General features: G+C 35.0%; 1 protein-coding gene across 1 annotated transcript in view; it reads left to right on the forward strand.

The window, feature by feature from the left end:
* The window catches only part of CNTN6 (contactin 6), a 260,598-nt gene that overhangs the window by 165,062 nt on the left and 73,618 nt on the right, over positions 1-21,918 (forward strand). The window contains 2 exon segments of the mRNA XM_021069266.1: positions 17,125-17,309; positions 21,132-21,268. Of these exon segments, the coding sequence (XP_020924925.1) occupies positions 17,125-17,309; positions 21,132-21,268 (322 nt within the window).

Consider the following 21,918-nt stretch of genomic DNA (forward strand, 5'->3'; position numbering starts at 1 on the left):
GCTTTATTGGTTTTCTGTGTAGAGGACCTGTCCATTGATGTGATTGCTATGTTAAAGTCTCCTACTATGATTGTATTCCCATCAATTTCTCTTTTTAAGTCTGTTAATATTTGTTGTATATCTCTGGGTGCTCCTATGTTAGGGGCATGTATATTGACGATTGTAATATCCTCTTCTTGAATGGATCCTTTTACCATTAAATAGTGTCCTTCTTTGACTTTCTTTATGGCCTTAATTTTAAAGTCTATTTTGTCTGATATGAGTGTTGCAAATCCTGCTTTCCTGTCTTGTTCATTGGCATGAAATATCTTTTCCCACCTCATCACTTTAAATCTATATGTGTCCTTTCCTCTAAGGTGAGTTTCTTGCAGAGCACATTGAAGTTTTTTGCTTTTTTATCCACTCTGCCACTCTGTGTCTTTTGATTGGAGCATTCAGTCCATAGATATTTAAGGTAATTATTGATAAATATGCATTTAATGCTATTTTCAACCTTGTCTTCCAGTTGATTCTATGATTTTCCATTCTTCCTTTCTTTTTTTGGTTGGATGGTCGCCAATTAGTTTCTGCTTAAGCACTTTTCCTTTCATTTTTTGTGAATGTAATGTTTGGTTTTGATTTGTGCTTGCCCTTTTTTTTTAAGTATGTTAACCACTTCCTATAGTTGTGTGTTTTAGCCTGTGAGTCCTGTAGGTTCAAGCACTTACCATAATAAAATTAAATAAAATTAAAATAATTAAAAAAAAGAAAAGAAAAGAGAAAAAAAGAAAAAAAAGAACTTGTTTATTTTCTTATTTCTCTTGCATACATTTTATGATTTTGACATCTTTTTTAAATTTTATTTTAAACATCTTCATGATTAGATCTGTATGCTGGCTTATTTAAGTGACTGCTTTCCAATGTGGTTTACTCCATCCTAGTTCTTCCTCTTTTTTTTTTTTTTTTTTTTTTTAATTTAGAGAAGCCCCTTCAGTATTTCTTTTAGAATGGGTTTTTTTTGTTTGTTTGTTTGTTTTTTTTGTTTTTTTTTTTAGCTATTTCTTGGGCCGCTCCCACGGCATATGGAGGTTCCCAGGCTAGGGGTCCAATCAGAGCTGTAGCCACCGGCCTATGCCAGAGCTACAGCAACGCGGGATCCGAGCCGCGTCTGCAACCTACACCACAGCTCACGGCAACGCCAGATCGTTAACCCACTGAGCAAGGGCAGGGACCGAACCTGCAACCCCATGGTTCCTAGTTGGATTCGTTAACCACTGCGCCATGACAGGAACTCCCTACATTGGGTTTTGTATTGCTCTATTCTTTTAGCTTTTGTTTGTTGGAGAAATTTTTCATTTCCCCTTCTATTTTAAATGATATTCTTGCTGGGTAGAATATTCTAGGTTGCAAATTTATTCCTTTCAGAGCTTTAACTATCTCTTGCCATTCCCTCCTGGCCTGTAGAGTTTCTGTAGAGAAATCACCTGGTAGCCTTATGGGGGTTCCCTTATAAGTGACACTTTGCTTTTCTCTTGCTGCCTTTAGGATCCTCTCTTTATCATTAACTTTTGTCATTTTTATTATAATATGTCTTGATGTGGGTCTATTTGGGTTCAACTTTTTTGGGGCCCTCTGTGCTTCCTGTATCTTGAAATCAGTATCCTTTAGATTTGGAAAGTTTCCAGCAATAATTTCTTCAAATATATTTTCAATCCCCTTTTCTTTTTCTTCTCTTGGAACTCCTATTATGTGTAGACTGGTCTGCTTTATATTATCCCATAGGTCTCTTACATTGCTTTCATGTTTTTTTTCATTTGGTTTTCTGACGCCATCCTGTTTGGGTGATTTCCATTATTCTAGCTTCCACATCACTAATTTGTTCCTCTGCTTTATTCATTCTGGTTTTTACTGCACTTAGCTCAGTCTGTATATCTGCAAATGAATTTTCTAGTTTTTCTTGGCTCCTCCTCATATTTTCTAGTTCCTTTCTGAGGGAGACTGCATTACTGTTCATATCTTCCCTTAATTCCTTCAGTATTTTCATTATCTCCCTCTCGAACTCCAAGTCTGTCAGACTGCAGAGGTCTGTTTCATTGTTGACTGCTTTAGGTGCGTTCTCCTGTTGCTTTAACTGGGAATGGTTTATGATCTTCTTCATCTTGCTTGTGTTTTTCTTTTTCATGGTGGAGGTCATCTCCCTCTGGCTGGGCAGGGTTTGCCTTGGTGCTACTGTGGAGTACTTCCTGAGGTTGAGTGGTGTTGGTCTGCCTGCTTTGAGGCAGAGGGGCATTTCCCAAGGGTGGGTGGGGCTAGCTATGTCACTCTGTGGCAGAGGGTGCTTCCTGAGGGTGGCAGGGCTAGCAGGGTCACTCTGTGGCAAAGGAGCACTTCCTGAGGGCAGGAGGTGCTGGCCAGCTTGCTCTGCTGGAGTGGGGTGGTTCCCAAGGGCAGGTGGGGCTAGCTGGCTCACTCCAAGGCAAAGGAGCACTTCCTGAGTGTGGGCATATTGGCAGATGCACACCACAGTGAAGGTGCACTTCCCTTGGCTGGGCAGGGCTTGCCCTGGTACTCCTGGGCTGTGCAGCTCTTCCTGAGGGAGGGTGGTGCTGGGTGGCTAGCTCTGCAGGAGTGGAGCACTTCCCCAGGGCAGGCAGGCCTATCCAGCTCACTCTGAGGCAAAGGAGCACTTCTCGAGAGCAGGTAGGACTGGCAGGTGCGGGCCCTACTCTTCTGCCATCTTGCCTCCTCTGTCTAATTTTTTAAATTGTTTAAAATATAACCTTTTTAAAATACAAGTTGTTTTTGAATGAAAAGAAGAAAGTATTTCCAAAATCAATCAGGGCCAAGCAAGAGCACAGACCCATTGATTTTTATGTGATAATGGCAATATCTACTATTTATAAAAATCTGGGGTAGATGATTAGGAAGAGCACAGAAAACATACCAACTAGTCTAGAAGGCTGCTGTAATAACATGGCCAGAGAGTTTAGATAGTTAGGTCTATGGATGTCTGGTTAGAGTGTTTACTCGTAGACTCTAACCATCTCAAACCGTCCTGGGCTAATGTGACTACAGAATAATTAAGACAAAACTTGAGATACCTCCTTGAACTTTAATTGCTATGATTTTGGGGATATGTAACTCACTTTGTATGTTGCAGTTTCAGAGCTGACATAATCACAGCTTTCAACTCTCGGCTTTGTCTCATTTGTTTAACATGGCAGACTCTTAATTATCTAAGCTGCAAATTAATTGTATTGTGAAATACCCTGAGAGACTCCTTGGATAGGTGCTATGCCAATGTAGTATGATTGACAGATCTGTGTCTCTCCTTTCAAGAAACTATAGGCCTTTACTCTTAGTAAAGAAATTAAACTGATATTCCTCATAACTCTTCTATGACTCTTGTAAACAACCAAACATACTTTCTTTTCTTTTCCTTTTTTTTTTTTTTAATCTTAATTTAGTAACTTTGCTGTCAGTGTTCGGAACACAAAATTAGGACTATGTTGAATAGCCCTGTGTGTTCTGTAGCCTTCACACAAAGGACTCTAGTTATGTATATATGTACATATTATTTATTTTTTTTCTAATTTATGAAGGAAAATATAACCCAGCTTGGATATTAATGCCAAGTGGTAAATTTGAAATCTCATCAAGATGTTTTTATCTTTTCCAGAACTTTCAGGTGACAGAGCAGCTATTTGATGTCTGCTTTTCTTCTTACACATATGGGCATCACTGCAGATCATACCACAAAATGATTGCTCAGGTCACTAAGGAAAACAGTAGTATTTTAAAATCAAACTAGGTGCATTCATATTTTTCAGTCTATTAGCAATTGCTTTTTTCTTTTTTTAAAGGGAGATATCCTAAAAATTTCCTATTTGAAAATCTAGTAGGTAATTTAGGTTTTTATTTTCCTTGTTGAGTTAAATGGATAGAGAGCAGAATACTTTCCAAAGTGTATCTTGTCCCAAGCGACCCACATTGTATATTGAAACCTACTCTTTAGGTTCTTGCTAACTGCTTTGGGTTTTGTCATGATTTAATATTGCTTGGGATAAAATAATATGGTAAACTCAATGCAAATCTTATAACTAACAAATCTTCAAGCCAGTCTTTGAGAGATTAAAAGACATTACCATCTACAAACACACATGTGCCCACATGCTCACTCTAGGACTGAAAGATTTATCAGTGGATTCACTCATATTTCAAGGCAACACTGTGTTCTTGAAAAAGTATAGACTTTGAATTCAGAGATAAGCATTTACATTTTTAGTTCCCCTGTCAAATGGCTGGCTACTATCATCAGTTTTATCTGTAAAACAAAAGCAAAAACTAGATAGATAAATTGATGGATAGACAGAGACATAGGTAGGTAGGTAGGTAGATGAGAGATGGACAATAGAGAGAATAAGATTGTTGCAAGGACTGAAAATTAAACTTCCCTACTTACCTACCAGAGTCTCTAGCTTATCATAGGTAATCAAAGTGTTGTAACAATTTTATTAATTGTATTAATTATGATAATTATCAGTGCTACTTTGCATGAGAAGGTAAAAAGGAATACATAGGAGAGAGAGAATAGGTCTCTGCACTAAATTTCATGCTAACACAATCCTCAAGGACTTGCTCAGAACAGTGATGAATTTACCATTTCAAAGAACTGTATTTCATCTTTATAAGGATTATTGACATTCCCTTATTCATTCATTTAGTAAATTGAGCTCCTATATTTATTTAGAATATATACATTGAATACTTCATTCAATGACTGATGCCTTTATTCCTTCTTTTATTCAGAAGGATTTCCCCAAGCAGCAGAGGCTTAACTAGGTCCTGGGGAAAGAAAGATGACATAAAGGCCCTGAAGGGTTTTAAGGCTTCTAGAAATAGAATGGGTGAAAGAACATGTGATCAAACATTTTTCCTTGGATTTTCTCTTTCCTTATAAACTTTTTTTTTCCCCAATTTTAAAGTTTTATTGAAGTATAGTTGATTTACAATGTTGTGATAATTTTCTACTGGACACAAAGTGATTCAATTATACATATACATACATCTATCTCCTTTCAGATTATTTTCCCACATAGATTATCACAGAATATTGGGTAGAGTTCCCTGTACTATACAGCAGGTCCCCGTTGGCCAGTCATTCCACATACTACAGTATGCATATGCCAACCCCAAACCCCCAGCCCAGTTTTCAAAGTCTGCTTCTGTTTTTCAAATAAGTTTACTTGTATCCTTTTTACGATTCCACATATAAGTGGTATCATATGATGTTAGTCTTTCACTGTCTAACTTCACTTAGTATGACAAACCAACTTTCAATAAAGGATGATTCAAGGATACTCACTCTGGGAGCTTTAAGGATCATCTTTTCCCTTGTTGACCCTTGTTAAATTGAGACTGGAAGAAGACACTATTTCTTTGGTAGAACTAATATTAATTAGGCTGTTACTGAAGGGGTGTTTTGTATCTCTGAGAAATAGAAGATTCTTGCTTCTCTTTAATTTCATCATTTAAAAGATTTAATCAATAGATGACAGTTTTAGAGCAGAAAAACTGAGCAGATAGTATAGTGAAACCCCATGTAATGCCACATGCAGTTTGCACTATTATTAAAATGTTACTCTAAGATAGTGCATTTGTTATAGTCATTGAGCCAACATGAATAGGTTCTAATTAACTAAAATTCATACTTTATTCCGATTTTCTTGGTTTTTAACCTGATATCCTTTTTTTATTCCAAGATTCCACCCAAGGTAACACATTGAGTTTTCCTGTCTTCCTAGGCTCACTTCTTTGCTGTAACAGTATCTCAGACTTTCCTTGTTTTTCATGACCCAGACAGTTTTGAGGAGTGATGGTCAGTTTTATTATAGAATGCTCCCTTCAGTGGAATTTGTCTACTATTTTCCTCATTTTTAGACTGATGTTTATGGGTCTTGGGCAAGAAGACTACAATGGTAAAGTGCTATTTTCACCACATCATATCAAGGTGATTGCTCTATCAAAATAATCTATGATTGCCGATGCTGGCCTTTCTCACTGGATTGAAGTAGTGTTTGTGGGATTCTCCACTGTAAACTTACTCATTTTTCTCTATTTCTATATTGAGTCTTTGGAAAGAGGTCAATACATGCTGTACACATTTAATGAATATGGGGTTATCCTTCACCTCCTCTAAGGTATTGAACCTATGTAATTTATTTTTAATTCTTCTGTATGGGGGAATTTTTCACTTCTCCCTCCCCATTTATTTATTTATTCATTCTTTATTTATATCAATATTGATTAGGGGATATTTATTTGATAATTTGGGTTACAAACCAATAATGCTTTATTTTTTGGCTCAGATTGTTTCAGTATATTCTTTTGTAAAGTGCTTTTTAAAAATCTTTTAAAATACATACTATGAGTATATCCCCAGGTCATTAAAACATCATTTGTACTCTCAATTGTAATGATAGTGAGGCATTTAAATGTGTATTTTCAGCCAGTCTCCTGCTGTTGGACATTTAGTTTCCTTTTGTTTTGTTTCCATCTTTTGTTGTCATGAATAAAGATAAAATGAATATTCTTGTGGCTATATTTTGCCCATCAACCTGAGAACTTCCTCAGTATATTTTTAGAAAATTAGAATTATTAGATAAAAGGAATGTAAAAGCTAAGAGTTCTGACAAGTGTTTCCAAATACGCTTCAAGAATAATTGCAGAGGGTTCACAATGAAAGACCAGGACCCCAGTCTACAAATCGTGTCTCTTTTGATCTTACATACATGCTGAATCTATTGTCAAACATTCATTTCATTTTTCTCCATTTCAAAAACCAAAATTGGATTCTTACACTGCTGTTTCTAAAATTAATCTAATTTAAAGGCTCTAAAATTCATCCAAGAAGAATATCTATACTTTTGCAAGTAACTCTTCATCCTTTCCATCCCAGTCTATTGCCACCTTTCTCAAGAGACCTGCAGTTCTTACTTTTTGAGTAATTGGCAATTGCAGGAGAGAAAGCTTTCAAATCCAAGTTGGAACTGAGCTGAAGGAAAATAACTTCTTATTTTCCAGCTGACCTTGGAAATCATGTCTAGAACCTTTGTTGGAATTTGGAGACATCTCAGTATGCTACAAAAAACTCTGTTTTCATCTTCTGGCCCATGGACACAAGGAACTCTACCCACTGATTATAAATCATGTTAGTTCATTAGGTGAAGAATATATTTCTAAGCATACTTTTTACAGGCTAACAAAGTGATTCTCGATGATAGATGGTTAGTTCATGCAGGAAAAGCAAAACAGGATGGTTTAGAGCTCAGTCACAATGAAAAGAAAGACTTCAATTCAAATTGTTTCTAAAAATTTACTGTGTGATATTGGACATGTTACCCAATCTATTCTAGTTCTAATCTCCTCATCTACAAAATGTTAATATTGATACTCCTATATCTTATAGCATTATTATATGGTTTCAATGAAGCACTTAGTACAATACCTGGCATATAATGTTCTCAACAAATGTTAGATATATTAACATAGAATAATTAAACATTAGCAGATGGGAGTTCCCATTATAGCGCACTGGTTAACGAATCCGACTAGGAAACATGAGGTTGCAGGTTTGATCCCTGCCCTCACTCAGTGGGTTAAGGATCTGGCATAGCTGTGAGCTGTGGTGTAGGTCACAGATGCGGCTCGGATCCTGCGTTGCTGTGGCTGTGGTATAGGCCGGCAGCTACAGCTCTGATTAGACCCCTAGCCTGGGAACCTCCATGTGCCTCTAGTGTGGCCCTAGAAAAGACAAAAAGTAATAATAGTAATAAAAATAAATAAATAAATAAATATTAGCAGATATATACAATGTCTCCTTTACTTCTTTATATGAAACTTTATGATTATGAACCAAGCTGAGGTCAAGTCTTATAATTCTGAAAGAATTATAATTCTGAATATAATTCCAAAAGCAACAAGGGCTACTAGAATGTACTTTGAACAAATCATCATTTTTTTCTCTATTGCTGAGCCATATAGCACTGAAATGATTGGTGAAGTAATTATTTAGAGTTAATATATATTGATAAAACATAGAGAGGCTGTGAATTAACTGCTAAATGCAATATCATTTTCAGCCCTACTACACCTGGAAATGATGGGCTCCAGTTTAGTTTTTATGTGACAATGAGTTGTTATACTGTGGAGTAGAAAATGCCAATAAGGAGTTCCCATCCTTGTTCAATGGAAACAAATCCAACTAGTAACCATGAGGGTGTGGGTTTGATCCTTGGCCTCACTCAGTGGATTAAAGGATCTGGCGTTGCTGTGAGCTGTGGTGTAGGTCTCAGACGTGGCTCAGATCCCATGTTGTTATGAGTGTGGCGTAGGCCAGCAGCTATAGTTCCAATTATACCCCTAGCCTGGGAACTTTCATATGCCACTTTTTAGGTGTGGCCCTAAAAAAAAAAAAGGTAGAAAAGCGCAATAAAATTCTTAGGGACTCTGGACAAAAGAACCTTTCTATCCTTATATGATGATCATGGTAATGAGGCAATTCAATAAGATTTATTATTCGTTCAAATTTTACATTTCAGAATATTTTTTCATTTTTATATATACACACACATATACACACATGTATATGTATACACACACACACACACATCTCCTCATTTGATCTCTTCAAGAAATCTTTTAGATACCCATTTTTATCTCTAGTTATAAAGAGAAACCTGAGGCTTCAAGATGTTAGGTAATTTGTACTCAGTTACACAAAACTTGCCTGTGTCCTTTCCCTCTGCATTCAAGTACCACTCTGTTACCACTACTATTATGACCAAAGTATTTGTGGCTTTCCAATTGGCTGTAGCAAGTGTAGTGTCAAATTCCAGACTAATACATGCATAAGACTACATTTCTCCCCAAGGGAAAGAGGGTAGACACTGACCTGTAGAACAGGATTGTTACTACATTTAGGTAACTCAGAAAAAAAAAAAAAGAAAAAAGATTTTCCTTTTTCCGTAACAGTGTGATTGTTTTTCTACAGAACTCATGAATTTATCCATATTGTATCCCCATAGGACAATCTTATATTCCAAGCTCTTTGAATGAATACTTCAAGTTGAGGAAATGAAAGCAGCTAGCGGAACAGTCTGAAAATTTAACAAAGGCATTCTTTGCTGGTTTTGTTATTCTGCTTCCCTCTCTTCCATTAAAAATGGCTGCTGACAGGATTTTCTGAAATGAAGTTTGAGTTAAGCATAATCCCAAACATAAGCATCTTAGGAAACTGGTTCTCTGTACCAGTTTCTAGTTAAAAACTTGGTATGGCCTGGATTTAAGCTGTGGATAATGAGGTTTAAGAAATCCAGGGGAGAAATATAAGCTTTCTCAAATAGCACTAGTAATGAAAATTCTATTTATGGACTAAAAGTATAGAAACGAAGCAGAGTTCCTACAAGTGTGTAAAGGACTTTAATTTAACTCTCAATACAGGATGAACTAGGCCAGATGGTTAACATATATATTCTCTGTCTCCAGATAAAATTAACAGGATTCTTATTCCCTAAAAGCATAATGACATGACAGAATGGAGTAAAAGTCCTTATTTACAGCAATTACTTAAGCACAAAGCTAGAGCAGAGAAGGAAGGGAGGGAGGGAAAGAGGGAAGAAGGGAGGGAGGGAAGGAAGGAGGAAGGCAAGAAGGAACTTTGCTTTTAAGAATTGGTAGTAGAAACAAATCTGACTAGTATCCATGAGGACGCAGGTCCATCCCTGGCCTTTCTCAGTGGGTTGAGGATCTGGCCTTACTGTAAGCTGTTGCGTAGGTAACAGATGCAGCTTGGATCTGACATTGCTGTGGCTGTGGTATAGGCTAGCTACAGCTCGATTCACCCCCTAGGCTGGGAACCTCCATATGCCAGGGATGCAGCCCTCAAAAAAAAAAATAGTATTTTACAATTGTGAAGAGTCATTTCAGGTAAATACAGAAACAAGAAAAGGCTTTTGAAAAGCTCTATTTGAAATACAAGGTTCATGACTACCTCATGTATGGTCTGAGGAAACTTGGGATGATAGAGTTGCTTCAGACTGGGCTCAATTTTGGCATCATATTTGTGAAGATTACAAAAAAAAAATGAGGAGGAATTGGAGCTGAAATGGAAGTGTTGCCAGAAATGGCTGATGTCTGTAGTTAGGATGATGTGATACCATTTATTTTGACTTAACCTTCTATTGGCACATTTTCAAAGGACTTAATAATAGCCTCTATTCTGAAGACCCTTCAATGATCTCCCTTGCTTCATGGCATTCTTCACTATTAATACATTAACTTTGCATTTTAAATAGACCACTTATTTTAAATTTAAATTAAAATGAACTGCCAGAGAATGTTGAATCACTAATATCATTGACATGTACAAACTAGATAGATCCTAAAAAAAAACACTGAAGTCACAGAAGGAGGAGCCTGCTAGTGCTATAACTGAATGGGTGTCAACTTTTAGAATTGGAAAGTAGATCATAATACATTAGCCTCTACTGGAACCCTAAGTAGAGAAGAATTGACAGGTAATGATTTAGCAGAAATCACCTGTCTAAACGTGAGTACCATTACAAAAAGGTAATTAGAATTGTTAGCAGCGGCCAGCTGAGTATTTAACTCAGATGACAAATGAAAGCCACATGGCACAAGCCTGGTACATAGTAAGCACTCAATTAATGATTATTAATATTCATAAATAAATGCTCAGCTTTCTTACAAAGCATTTTTTTCTCTTTGGGGAGTGTTGTCTAATTCCTTTCTTCCCTTAGCACCATGGTCCTAGATGATTAGCCATGTTGAAGGAAAATAATGTTACAGAAAAGCATGTTTCACCTGAGCGACCCCTGCTCTCATGATGAGGAAATGAATTATCGCAATACTTCCTCAGCAGCCAGTGCATTAAACAATGAGAAGCAGGAAATTTGCTTCTAGAGATATATGTGGATGTTTGTGTACCCATTTCATTCACAGCGTAGAGATCTGATTTTAGTTCACAAATTATTCATAAAGCGATTTATGTCAATGCCTAGTCATAAGGAGACTTTAAAGGAGAATAGAAAATAAACAAATATAAGCTAGGATTCTTGCTTTCAAATGATAACAATAACATAATAATGATCTTTATTTTAACTTACCATTAACACAAAACATATTATTTAATGTGTGCTAGACAGTGTGTTACACACATGAAATGAATTACTTCATTTAATCTTCACTATAATCCTGTAAAGTATGCACTGTATTAATTCCTATTGTATAAGTGAGAAAATTCATGTTACAAAGGGGCAATAAAATGTAACTGATAAGTGTAAGAACTGCACTCTGCTCTGTACTGTATAAATAGTATTCTATTACAACAGCTTGGTTATTATTATTATTTACATAGAATGGCATATCTTGAAAAACTTGTACTTAAAAACTAAAGCTCATTACTAAAATTATTTCATCTTTTCTTGATTTTAGTTATTTCCACCCACTGTCCATTTAAGATGGCTTCAGAAAAGAGGGAGGGCATAAAGCTAAAGCAGTTCATTCAGTGTCTTCATAAGAAGCGCCCAAATGCATATGCATTTTTAAGTAATCTGTTTTACATTTATTCTCTCTAACCCTATATCTCACATTACCAGTGGTAATAAAGAGGCTTGTGGCATTCATATTTAGCAGTGACATAGTAAATCTGAAAAAAATCTGTCTTTAAATAGTAAATGTGAAATCTTATAAAACTGCTTGATTTTTCTCCCATTAGCAATTTTAACATGAAATGTGGCCAACAAATGCACCTGATAAGAATTTTAATTAAACAAATAAATGTTTGTATGACTATTTTTTGATAGTTAGCTGCTCTGGGAATTCTATAATATCTACAGTATAAAATATAATATCCTGAAGGAATTTACCATCCCATAGAATTCAGTCACAGAGACAGAAAATAACCTAACTAGCCTTTCAACCCAGGCATTCAGAATCTATTCATTGTCTTTTTTGGATGAAAGCAGCAGGAAAATTTTTTAAATAAGCAAAAAAAAAAGTCTATACTAACAGAAATGTTCAAAAAGAATTTTTTGGGGGGGCATTAGGCATGACTTGATGTAAGCATTTGAAGAATTCCAAATTTCCTTCCTCTGTGTTAGCTTTGGCCTTCAAAGGTATCTTCTCCATTTGGTGGGGAACTGTCGCCTAGAAGCTCCAAGTTTATATCCCAATGACTGAGGAAACCCTAACAACAGAATATCATTTCTTCAAAAGCTCTTCCAAAAACAGTCCTAGAATTGAGTCTAGCTGTCTCTGATTGGGTTGTCTTGTTCCCACAGTTGACCAACCATGATGGCTATGGTACACCAGCTTCTAATGGCAAGATCTGAATCTCATGCTCTCTTCTGAAGCCAGATGTAGAGCCTCTCACTTCATCTTAGATAGACTAACAATGAGAAGCATTGAGTTTTCTAAAGAAAATCAAAATGCAGACCAAAAAACCCAAACACACATCCACTGCAGATGGAGAACACAGGAGTCTAGTTCCTATACCCACCTTCAAAATTAAAAATTCTTATGTTAGATGCCCGAACGCTGAATCTTATAACCTTCACCATAGTTGAGTGGTTTATAAGAGAAGATTTATCACTCCAGTCATAAGTGAGGTAAGGAAAAAAAAGCGCACTGTTCTCAAAATACGTTCTATAGCCATAGTTCTTCACAACAATTCTACTGTTTAGTCTTTGGTCTTATATGCCATTAATGTTCAAATCCACAGAATACCATTTTTAGGTATGTCCCATGGCTATATAGAAATACTAGGCTAAGAAGTACTTAAGGCTTCTTTAAAGTTAGTGTTGTAATTAAAGTAGAACATGATTAGAGCATACTGGAGGTTATAATAAATTAGTTTTCCAAGAAGTAGATCTTGAGAGAATATTTTTTTTTTTGAAAGTGACTTTTGAGAAGGGTTATTATGAAGAACTGATGGGAGGATGGACAACTGGGACAGGAAAGAAAAAGAAGCCAGAGCATAACATCAAGCAAAGCCCTACAGACGACAAATTTGCCTCGGTCTGGTAGGGAAGTTTGTAAAGAGAGCAGTCACACCTAGAAGTACCTCACCATGGTGGGGGATAACTGGAATATTTACACCTCAGCCCACAGTCAGTTATTGGTTAAGAGCTACTCCAAGGAGTATGTAAATTCCTAACTGCTTTTAGCTCTTTTTCTTTTTCCCCTGTGAAGGAAAAGTTAGCTATAGCAGTTTGTGGATGGTTGAGAGCAAAAAGATGCATGTACTTGCACCCCAGTGTTCACTGCAGAAATATTTACAATAGTCAAGATAAGGAAACAACCTAAATGTACGTCAATAAATGAATGGATTAAGAAGATGTGGTACATATATCCAATGGAGTATCACTCAGCTATAAAAAGAATGAAATAATGCCATTTGCAGCAACATGGATGGACCTAGAAATTATCGTAGCAAGTGAAGTAAATCAGAGAAAGACAAATATCATATTAAATCACTCATATGTTGGATATAATAAAAGTGATACAAAGGAACTTATTCACAAAACAGAAACAGACTCAAGAACTTTGAAACCAAATTTATGGTTACCAAATGGGAAACATTGTAGGGAGGGATAAATTAAGAGGCTGGAATTAACATACATACATTACTACATATAAGATACATAAATAACAAGGAACTACTATATAGAAAAGGGAAGTCTACTCAATACTATGTAGTAACTGAATCTAAAAAAGAATGTACATATGTATATATGTAACTGAAAAAAAGAAAAAAAAAAAGAAAACCACTATTTCCACAAAAAAAAAGCAAAACCAAAAAGATGCATCTACTAACTCTTTAGGGTGAAAATACATCAGAATTGGGTTGGCTATGGGATCAGAAGGGACATGGGTGAAGCACTGACATTTTCTGCTACACTATTTCTATTGCAAAGGTGTATCTATGTAGGATATGCCATTTTATCCACTAAGGGAAAAATGCTTGTCCAGAGAGACTTCAATGTCATCAATGAGTTATTTTCTTTTGGTGTTGGGTTGGGGGGCAGGGAGTCAGAATAGTTGGGATTGGTGGGACTTGTTCCTTTTGCCCCCATTAATTTGGCCCCTTAAAATGGAGATCCACTTTTATAAAATTTCAAATATGAAAGTTATCAGAGGTTGATTTTACAATAGCTATGGGGTTTGTGTTGTCTGGTAAGCACACAGGTTCTGTAGCAAGGAAACCTGGAAATAAATCCCAGTTCTGCCACCTGTAGTTTTAGAAAAAGGAAATGAAATTACATGTACACATTATACACACAGTGCTTGGCTCATAGTTTGCGGTTAATAAACTGTAGCTATTTGTTCTGATATTATTAGTTATTATTTTTAAATATCAAACTGTTTAATACTGGTTCAGAGATTCAGATATTTAGTTAGGTTGAAATTTTACTTCTGTATTCATAGGAAAAATAAAGAACAATGATATAACAATGAGAAAATACTCGGTTTTTTGCTACAATATTTTTGTCAATGTTTCAGGTTAAAATCTTTTTTTAGTTGAATATTTTGCATGTATTTGTCATAAATCTCAGAGATACACTGTCATAAAAAGATAACAAAGGAACGTGAATTCAGATAAATATCAAAGCCTCTATTTATTTTTCTCTTTGTAAATAAATTTTCTTAGAAATTTTCTATTACATGGGTAATACATGCTCATTGTAGGAAAATAATGGAAAACAGAGATAAGCATAATAGAGAAAATGAAAGGCATTCATATCTTCACCACCCGTAGATACTAACTTTTATGTTCACTTAACCACTACACGCATTTTAAGAAGTTGGATAATACTGCCCTAGACTTGGCAAAAATCCTTTCTATGTGAGTAAACTTTCTTCTAGAGCTTGATTTTTATTTGTAGTTTGGTATTTCATAAAATGAATGAATAAGAAATAGTTATCTGAGGTTAACTATTAGCAAGAATAGGCCATTTTACTAAAATATCAACCTAAATGTGTGCTAAGTGGCAAGGCTTTTTAAAAGGACAAAAACGAAACTTATAATAATGATGTTATGTTTAACAAAATTCAAGTTGTATTTGTAACTATAAACTGATTCTGAGAAATACAGATGAATCAAATATTGATTGGGGAGTACGTTTTCTGAGAAATATGTGTGAGCACACACGTGACTTTTCTAAACTCTGTGTATCTTTGGTTTACACAGCAAGATCATAATTGTTTGCAAATGAAAAATTCCTAGTGCTTCATCAGTTTTCAAGCTTTATTTGAAGCCTCCACTGAGTCATCACCACTAATTTTCTGCAGTTGTTATTGCTCAGACTCTATACATCTTTATTTGTCAACCACTTTGTATGTGCTTCCATAATTCTTCTTCTACATTACTTTGGTAGACTTGAAATAATCCTGCATTTTCTACTGAGTTTATAATGTGGCTTTGCAAAATGCTTTATTATTATTACTACTATCAATATTATGATTAATTTGAAATATATTTAACATAGAAGGATTTAAAGCACCTGAAAATCTATTAAGAGAGTGAAGAATTACGTGAAAGTAAGAAAAGAAAGATGTTAGTTAAAATAGATTAGAAATTGATTTTAGGAGTTCCTGTTGTGGTGCAGTGGTTAACGAATCTGACTAGGAACCATGAGGTTGCGGGTTCGGTCCCTGCCCTTGCTCAGTGGGTTGACGATCCAGCATAGCCGTGAGCTGTGGTGTAGGTTGCAGACGCAGCTCAGATCCAGCATTGCTGTGGCTCTGGCGTAGATTGGCGGCTACAGCTCCCATTCGACCCCTAGCCTGGGAACCTCCATATGCCGCGGGAGCGGCCCAAGAAATAGCAAAAACAACAACAACAACAACAACAACAAAAAAGAAATTGATTTTACAAGTGATTCATTTATTAAGGAATATTTTCTGGTTATAACTTTATTTTCAGCCTACGTATCTTTATATTTCTACCCGTACAAGTGAGGCCTTCCTCACCATGAATTTCTAAATTCATCTCTAATGAATGTATCTCTAAAAATTAGTGATGTATTATAAAATGTATTCTGCTGTTTATTTGTTTATTTATTGCTTTTCAGGCCTACACCCATGGCATATGGAAATTCCCAAGCAAGGGGTAAAATCGGAGCTACAGCTGCCAGCCTACACCACAGCCACAGCCACGCCAGAGCCAAGCCGTGTCTTTGACCTATACCACAGCTCACAGAAATGCTGGATCCCGGACCCACTAAGCAAGGCCAGGGATGGAACCCACATCTCATGGATATTAGTCAGATTCATTTCTGCTGTGCAATGGGGACTCCTATTTGCTGTTTTAGAACATAATCATATTAGACTAACATAATGGACTTAAGATAGTAAGCTAAACTTCTATAAATAAAGGGATTGTTTACAAATTCTTTCTGAAAAGAGACAATGTAAACATGTTATTTTTTTAGAAGATTGGTTATAAATGACTATATTCTTTTGAGGATCATATATTTTATACTCCCAATTCATGTGCCTCTATTATATTGTACTGATCCCCTTGGGTAATTTAGCTCACACATCATATATCTTCATTTACTTATTAGTACCAATTTAGGTATAGAAGAATATGTGTTTTTGTTTCAGTCTATAAATAGAGCACTTGCCTCTTCTTAAATGTCACATCCTCATAAACAATTTCCTGACCACCATGCTTAAACTGATATAATCATGTTACTATCCTCTGTACCCTATTTCCTTTGTTTCAATTATCACAATTTAAGAAAATATACTTTTATTATTTGTTTATTTTATGTTTCCCCACTAGTCTGTAAGCAACATGAGGGCAAAGAACATGTTTAGTTTATTAATTCATTCCTGGATCATATAGTACCATGACTTGCATGTGGCAAACACTTAAACAAAGCGTTAAAAATCACCGATGAGTGAATGGCAAATGACTGAATGATCTGAAAATAAGAAGCAATATAATAGACTGACTGAATTTTTTCTTTGAGAGTTATATTTAAGGACATTTTTTATTTTATCCTGCTGTCACAAAGACAAAACCATCTTCTATTCTAATGAGGTATAACTGTTTAGTCCAGTCCCTGATATTAGTTGGAGGAGGTTGGACGGAAGCCCATTGCCAGGGAAAGTCAAGTACAGCAAATCCCAAGCTATCCTTGAAATCCCGAACTTTCAACAGGAAGATGAAGGCTTCTATGAATGCATTGCAGGCAACCTTCGAGGAAGAAATCTTGCCAAGGGTCAACTGATTTTCTATGGTGAGCTAATACAATTTCCAAAAGTATAAAAAATATTTGGTATTATTCTTTATAGGAAATAATGAAAGTGATTAGCATGTTATAGAAAACTTCCATAGGAGAAATAGAGAACATTTCCAAATTAGGATGCTTCATATAATGATTAGCATATGGGAATGATAATTTTTAAAATATAGCTTTAATTTTAGCATAGTCTGCGCATGATATTTTTTATTACAATTGTTTTGGAAATATCAGCAGTGTCATATTTAAGCCATAGAAGTTTATAACACAATGTAGCATAGAATTCAATGCATTTCCTCTAAAACCTTCAGCAGCAGCCTATATCAACCTTAATTATAACTCCAATTAGAATTTACAAAAGAAATAGAAAATGACAGAAATACAATACTTAATGGTGGTTTTAAGTATTTGTTTATATTTCTTATATTTATGTACTCATATGTAGGCAATAGAAAAATAAAGTCATTACCTTATTTAAAAATATAAGAGATGTAAGCATATATTTTCTAAAAGTTGCCTTTATGTCTTTCATCCAGGCCAAAATATACTCTTGCATGAAATTCACTTTTTTTTTAATGTCAAATACATACTTCATAATTATCAAAATACTTTGTGCTTTTAAAATAGTCTTCTTTGCTATTTAAATATGATGAAAACCTTTGTATTCTGTGAGAGACATGCATGTCTTATTTAAATATGTGAATATTTACAATTAAAAAAATAAAAATAAAAAATAAAATATTCTTCTTTGCTAAATTTAATACATCTGTAGTAGGGGACTTTTTAAAATTGCATCTATTTTATATATGGCCAAAAATCATTTTTTATGTGACATGTTTCTATGTGATATACTCATAATCAATGATTAATAATTGAAGGAAAATATGTTTTGATAACTATTAAAAATTTTAGACAAGTCTAAATTGTAATTGCTGCAAAGGAATGATTGAGTTTATACTCATATTCTTTTGATAGATCCTGCTTTTTAAAGGAAAGCCTTTGGTATCTAGAATCTTTTGTAAATAAAACAGTAAAGATGTAAGTGGGAGTTTTTGTGGGCACACCAAGATATTGCAGACTTTGGCTAGTTTTTAGGTATCTCATTTTTCTACTGAGTAAATAAATATATAGCCAAGAGATTAACCAGAAGATTGAGGTATCTATACACTGGGAATCATAATTAAGTTTTTCTCTCACCTTGATAAAGCAACAGTTAGCTTACATAGAAGATTTTACAAATATTAATTCATATGACATTTATAATAAGAGGTAGAAATATAATTTCAGTAATATCATAGGTAAGTAAACTTTGACGAATTGAACAAGATCTCACAGATAATATTTGTCAAGATCCAAGATAAGAACCTTGACAAATCTTCTGAAACTAGACTCTATCTACTCTACAATAACCCTTCAATATGGCAATCTAAGACCATTCACATGACATCTTATCACAACCAAATTAGCCATTTAATGAGTCCAAATGGTCCTTGTGGGAGAAAAATGGGCAATTGATTAATAAGACAAAATAATTCTTCAGGACACATTAATTTAGTTGTCACTATGCTCCCAAAGGAACAGAGAATTGACTCAATTATCTGAGAATTGAATAATTTCAAGAAAAGAATCTCTTAGTTCATTATATTGCTATATTTAAGTTTAATTTAAATTATAATTCAGAATCCTATCTATCTATAATGTTCTTTATGACCTCCAAAATAAATTTATAAGGTATTAGTATCATTATAAAAAAGGAAAACATTGAGAGGAGTTAAGTGAGTTAAGGAGTTAAGTGCTTGACAACCACAATTAGGTAAAAAAATATCTAAAACCCAAACCTACATGATAGGCTTAAAATCTTACTCTCTCTTCTTTATGTAGTTCCTACATAGTTGAAGATTTAAAATTTGTTCCTAAGTCTCTAAGAAATGTGCACATTAAATAAATAAATACCATTTAAAGTTACAGTAACCGCATTATGTCACAAACCAAACAATTTCAAAGTCCTATAAACTTTGTAGATTTTATATGAGCATGCATTTCCTCTCCCAGGCCAAACATATGTTAGGGAAATTTCTAAATGATTATCTACAATTTAAAAAATTTGTTAATAATGCACAGAAACATGGTTCAATTTCACCAATACACTCAATTCTTCTAAGCGATGTCTTAATTTGTCCCTTAGGGCTGTGAGAAGCATATTCTGTAACCAGAAATAACCCTGATTTCCACAGGAGGTAATCTAGGCTTACATTCCGCCACAGTGGGACATCTGATTCTTTCTTCTCAATGACTAGCTCCCTGAAGGACCTTCCATCATAGTGGAAGCAGGTATCACAGTGGGAAAACCCTGAAAAACCAGACATCCTCATACACCGTTTCAAAGACTCTTGGTACCACTTCTTACTAACCACTGCTGCAGTGAACAGATGAAACCATATGTTTTCCAAGTATAACCTGAAAGAATCATGTCTCAGGTGCTACACAAAGGACATTTTGTTTCTTGCTCCAGTTTTCTTTGGCCCCTTCAAGAACTTACTCAACACTTAAGCACATATAACCTGGATGTACTAACAGCTAATACCTGCTCTGCTCTGGCATAACTATGGATAAGAGCCAGTGATTAAATGCTTCCTCTTCCTTTCCCTGGGTAGGCAGTTATAGAGACTCCTTAGACAATCACAGAGGATGGAGTACCAACAGTCCATGTTGGTGGTCAACTCAATAACTCATCCTTGCATTGACTCTTTCCTTCTTTGTTAACTCTCCCTTTTCCTGACACCTTACCCTTGGCCATCATTCCCAAATAAACAACGTGAACACAAGTCCTTGACCCAGGCTCTGCCTTCAGGGTTCAAACTAAGGCTTCTGTATTTTCTAACTATGTCTTCTTGCATAGGTTACCTAACATCTATGCAAAAGATCTGCTACAAAAGGTTGGATGGAGAATTAGGTGCAATTACACATTTAAAACATCCAGCTTGTAAAAGACTGAGATTCTAAAGGAAGATTCATCTATTCCAATAGAGCTAAACAAAGAAGATGGATTAAAAAGCAAATTCAGAAAGTTGGAGCATTAAATTATATTAATTTTAAAACATTAAATGTATACCAACTTTTTCCATGAATGATACTAAGGATAATACTACCTAATACTTAAGTACTATTTTAACAACAATTATATCCGTTGCTTTTTGCTTCTGTACTATGTAGAACTTTCTCAGATTAGAAAATAAGGTTTTAGAAAATCCATGTCCAGGATTAAAGTTATGTGCTGAATCTATATACAATTCTAAAAGTACTTATTCTCTGTTAAGAATTTTATTGAGGTTAAAAAATAGATATTAATCCTACTAAAATGTGATAAGGCTGATTTTGATTTATGCTGCCAACTATCAAATCAAGTTATATAGGATATAGATACAATAGTGTTAATTAGCTCAATCCAAATACAGTCAATGACCTTTTGCTCTCAGGGGGTTCAACTTTGATATGCATTTTCTAACTGATCTACATACTAATATTTATCATGGAAATATTCTCTGGCCTTGTTCCCACAATGCTCAAGTTATTATACAGGTGCAGAAAAATGACAAATGGCAGACATTTATCTTCTGCCAAAGGCTCACAGATATTTACAACAGAATTTCTGTGGCCCACATTGGGGGGATCCTGCATTTCCCTTCCCACAAATCATGATGTACAGTTTTACTGGATGCATTTAGCCTTAGTCTTATGATTTCTATAGTCCTTGAATATAGCATAATGTCTTAGAAGACTGACTTGCCAAATAGTTGTTCTTGTCTCTCTTTGAAACAGCCCCTCCAGAATGGGAACAAAAAATACAAAATACATACCTGTCTATCTATGACAGCTTGTTTTGGGAATGCAAAGCTAGTGGGAAGCCAAACCCTTGGTACACATGGTTAAAAAATGGTGAACGCCTCAATCCAGAGGTAAGAAAGTATGCTGGTATTAAATATTCACTTACTCTGCTGGATAAATTTCATTACAAACAACAGCAACTAATATTTCTGAAGTATTAAGTACATACTAAGAAATGTGTATAATATTTACATACTCTATTTAATTCTTCAACAACTCAAAGTAGCTATTAACATTATCCCTATTTTTCAAATGAGAAAATTAAGAAGACAACTTGTACAAGGTCACATGGTAGTTGGTGACTGATCCATACTCAAATCCCATCATCAACATCATCTATTGAACTCTTGTATGACGCAAGACCTATTGTTAAATATTTCCCATGCATTATATTATTGTATCCTCAGGATAACTTTATGAGAGAGATACAAGTATTACTTATACAGATGAAAAAAATTTGGTTTCACATTTGCCCAGGGTCACACAGCAGCTAGAAAATGTTGGAATTAGTAGGCTAAACATAATCTGTCTGATTCTAGGACTCAAGGTCTTAATCATTATTGCCCAATATCTTGCTCACATGAAAGCTAATGGCTGTCTCTCAACCTAGGAAGGTAGAAAACTAAGGAACTTATCCACATTTTTCAATCTAAAGCATAATTTATTCTCAAAATACAGAGAATGAGATGTTATTCTTCCCATCAAATTATCTAAATAATTG

The sequence above is a fragment of the Sus scrofa genome, chromosome 13 (assembly GCF_000003025.6).
Source record: "Sus scrofa isolate TJ Tabasco breed Duroc chromosome 13, Sscrofa11.1, whole genome shotgun sequence".
NCBI classification, from domain to species: Eukaryota; Metazoa; Chordata; class Mammalia; order Artiodactyla; family Suidae; genus Sus; species Sus scrofa.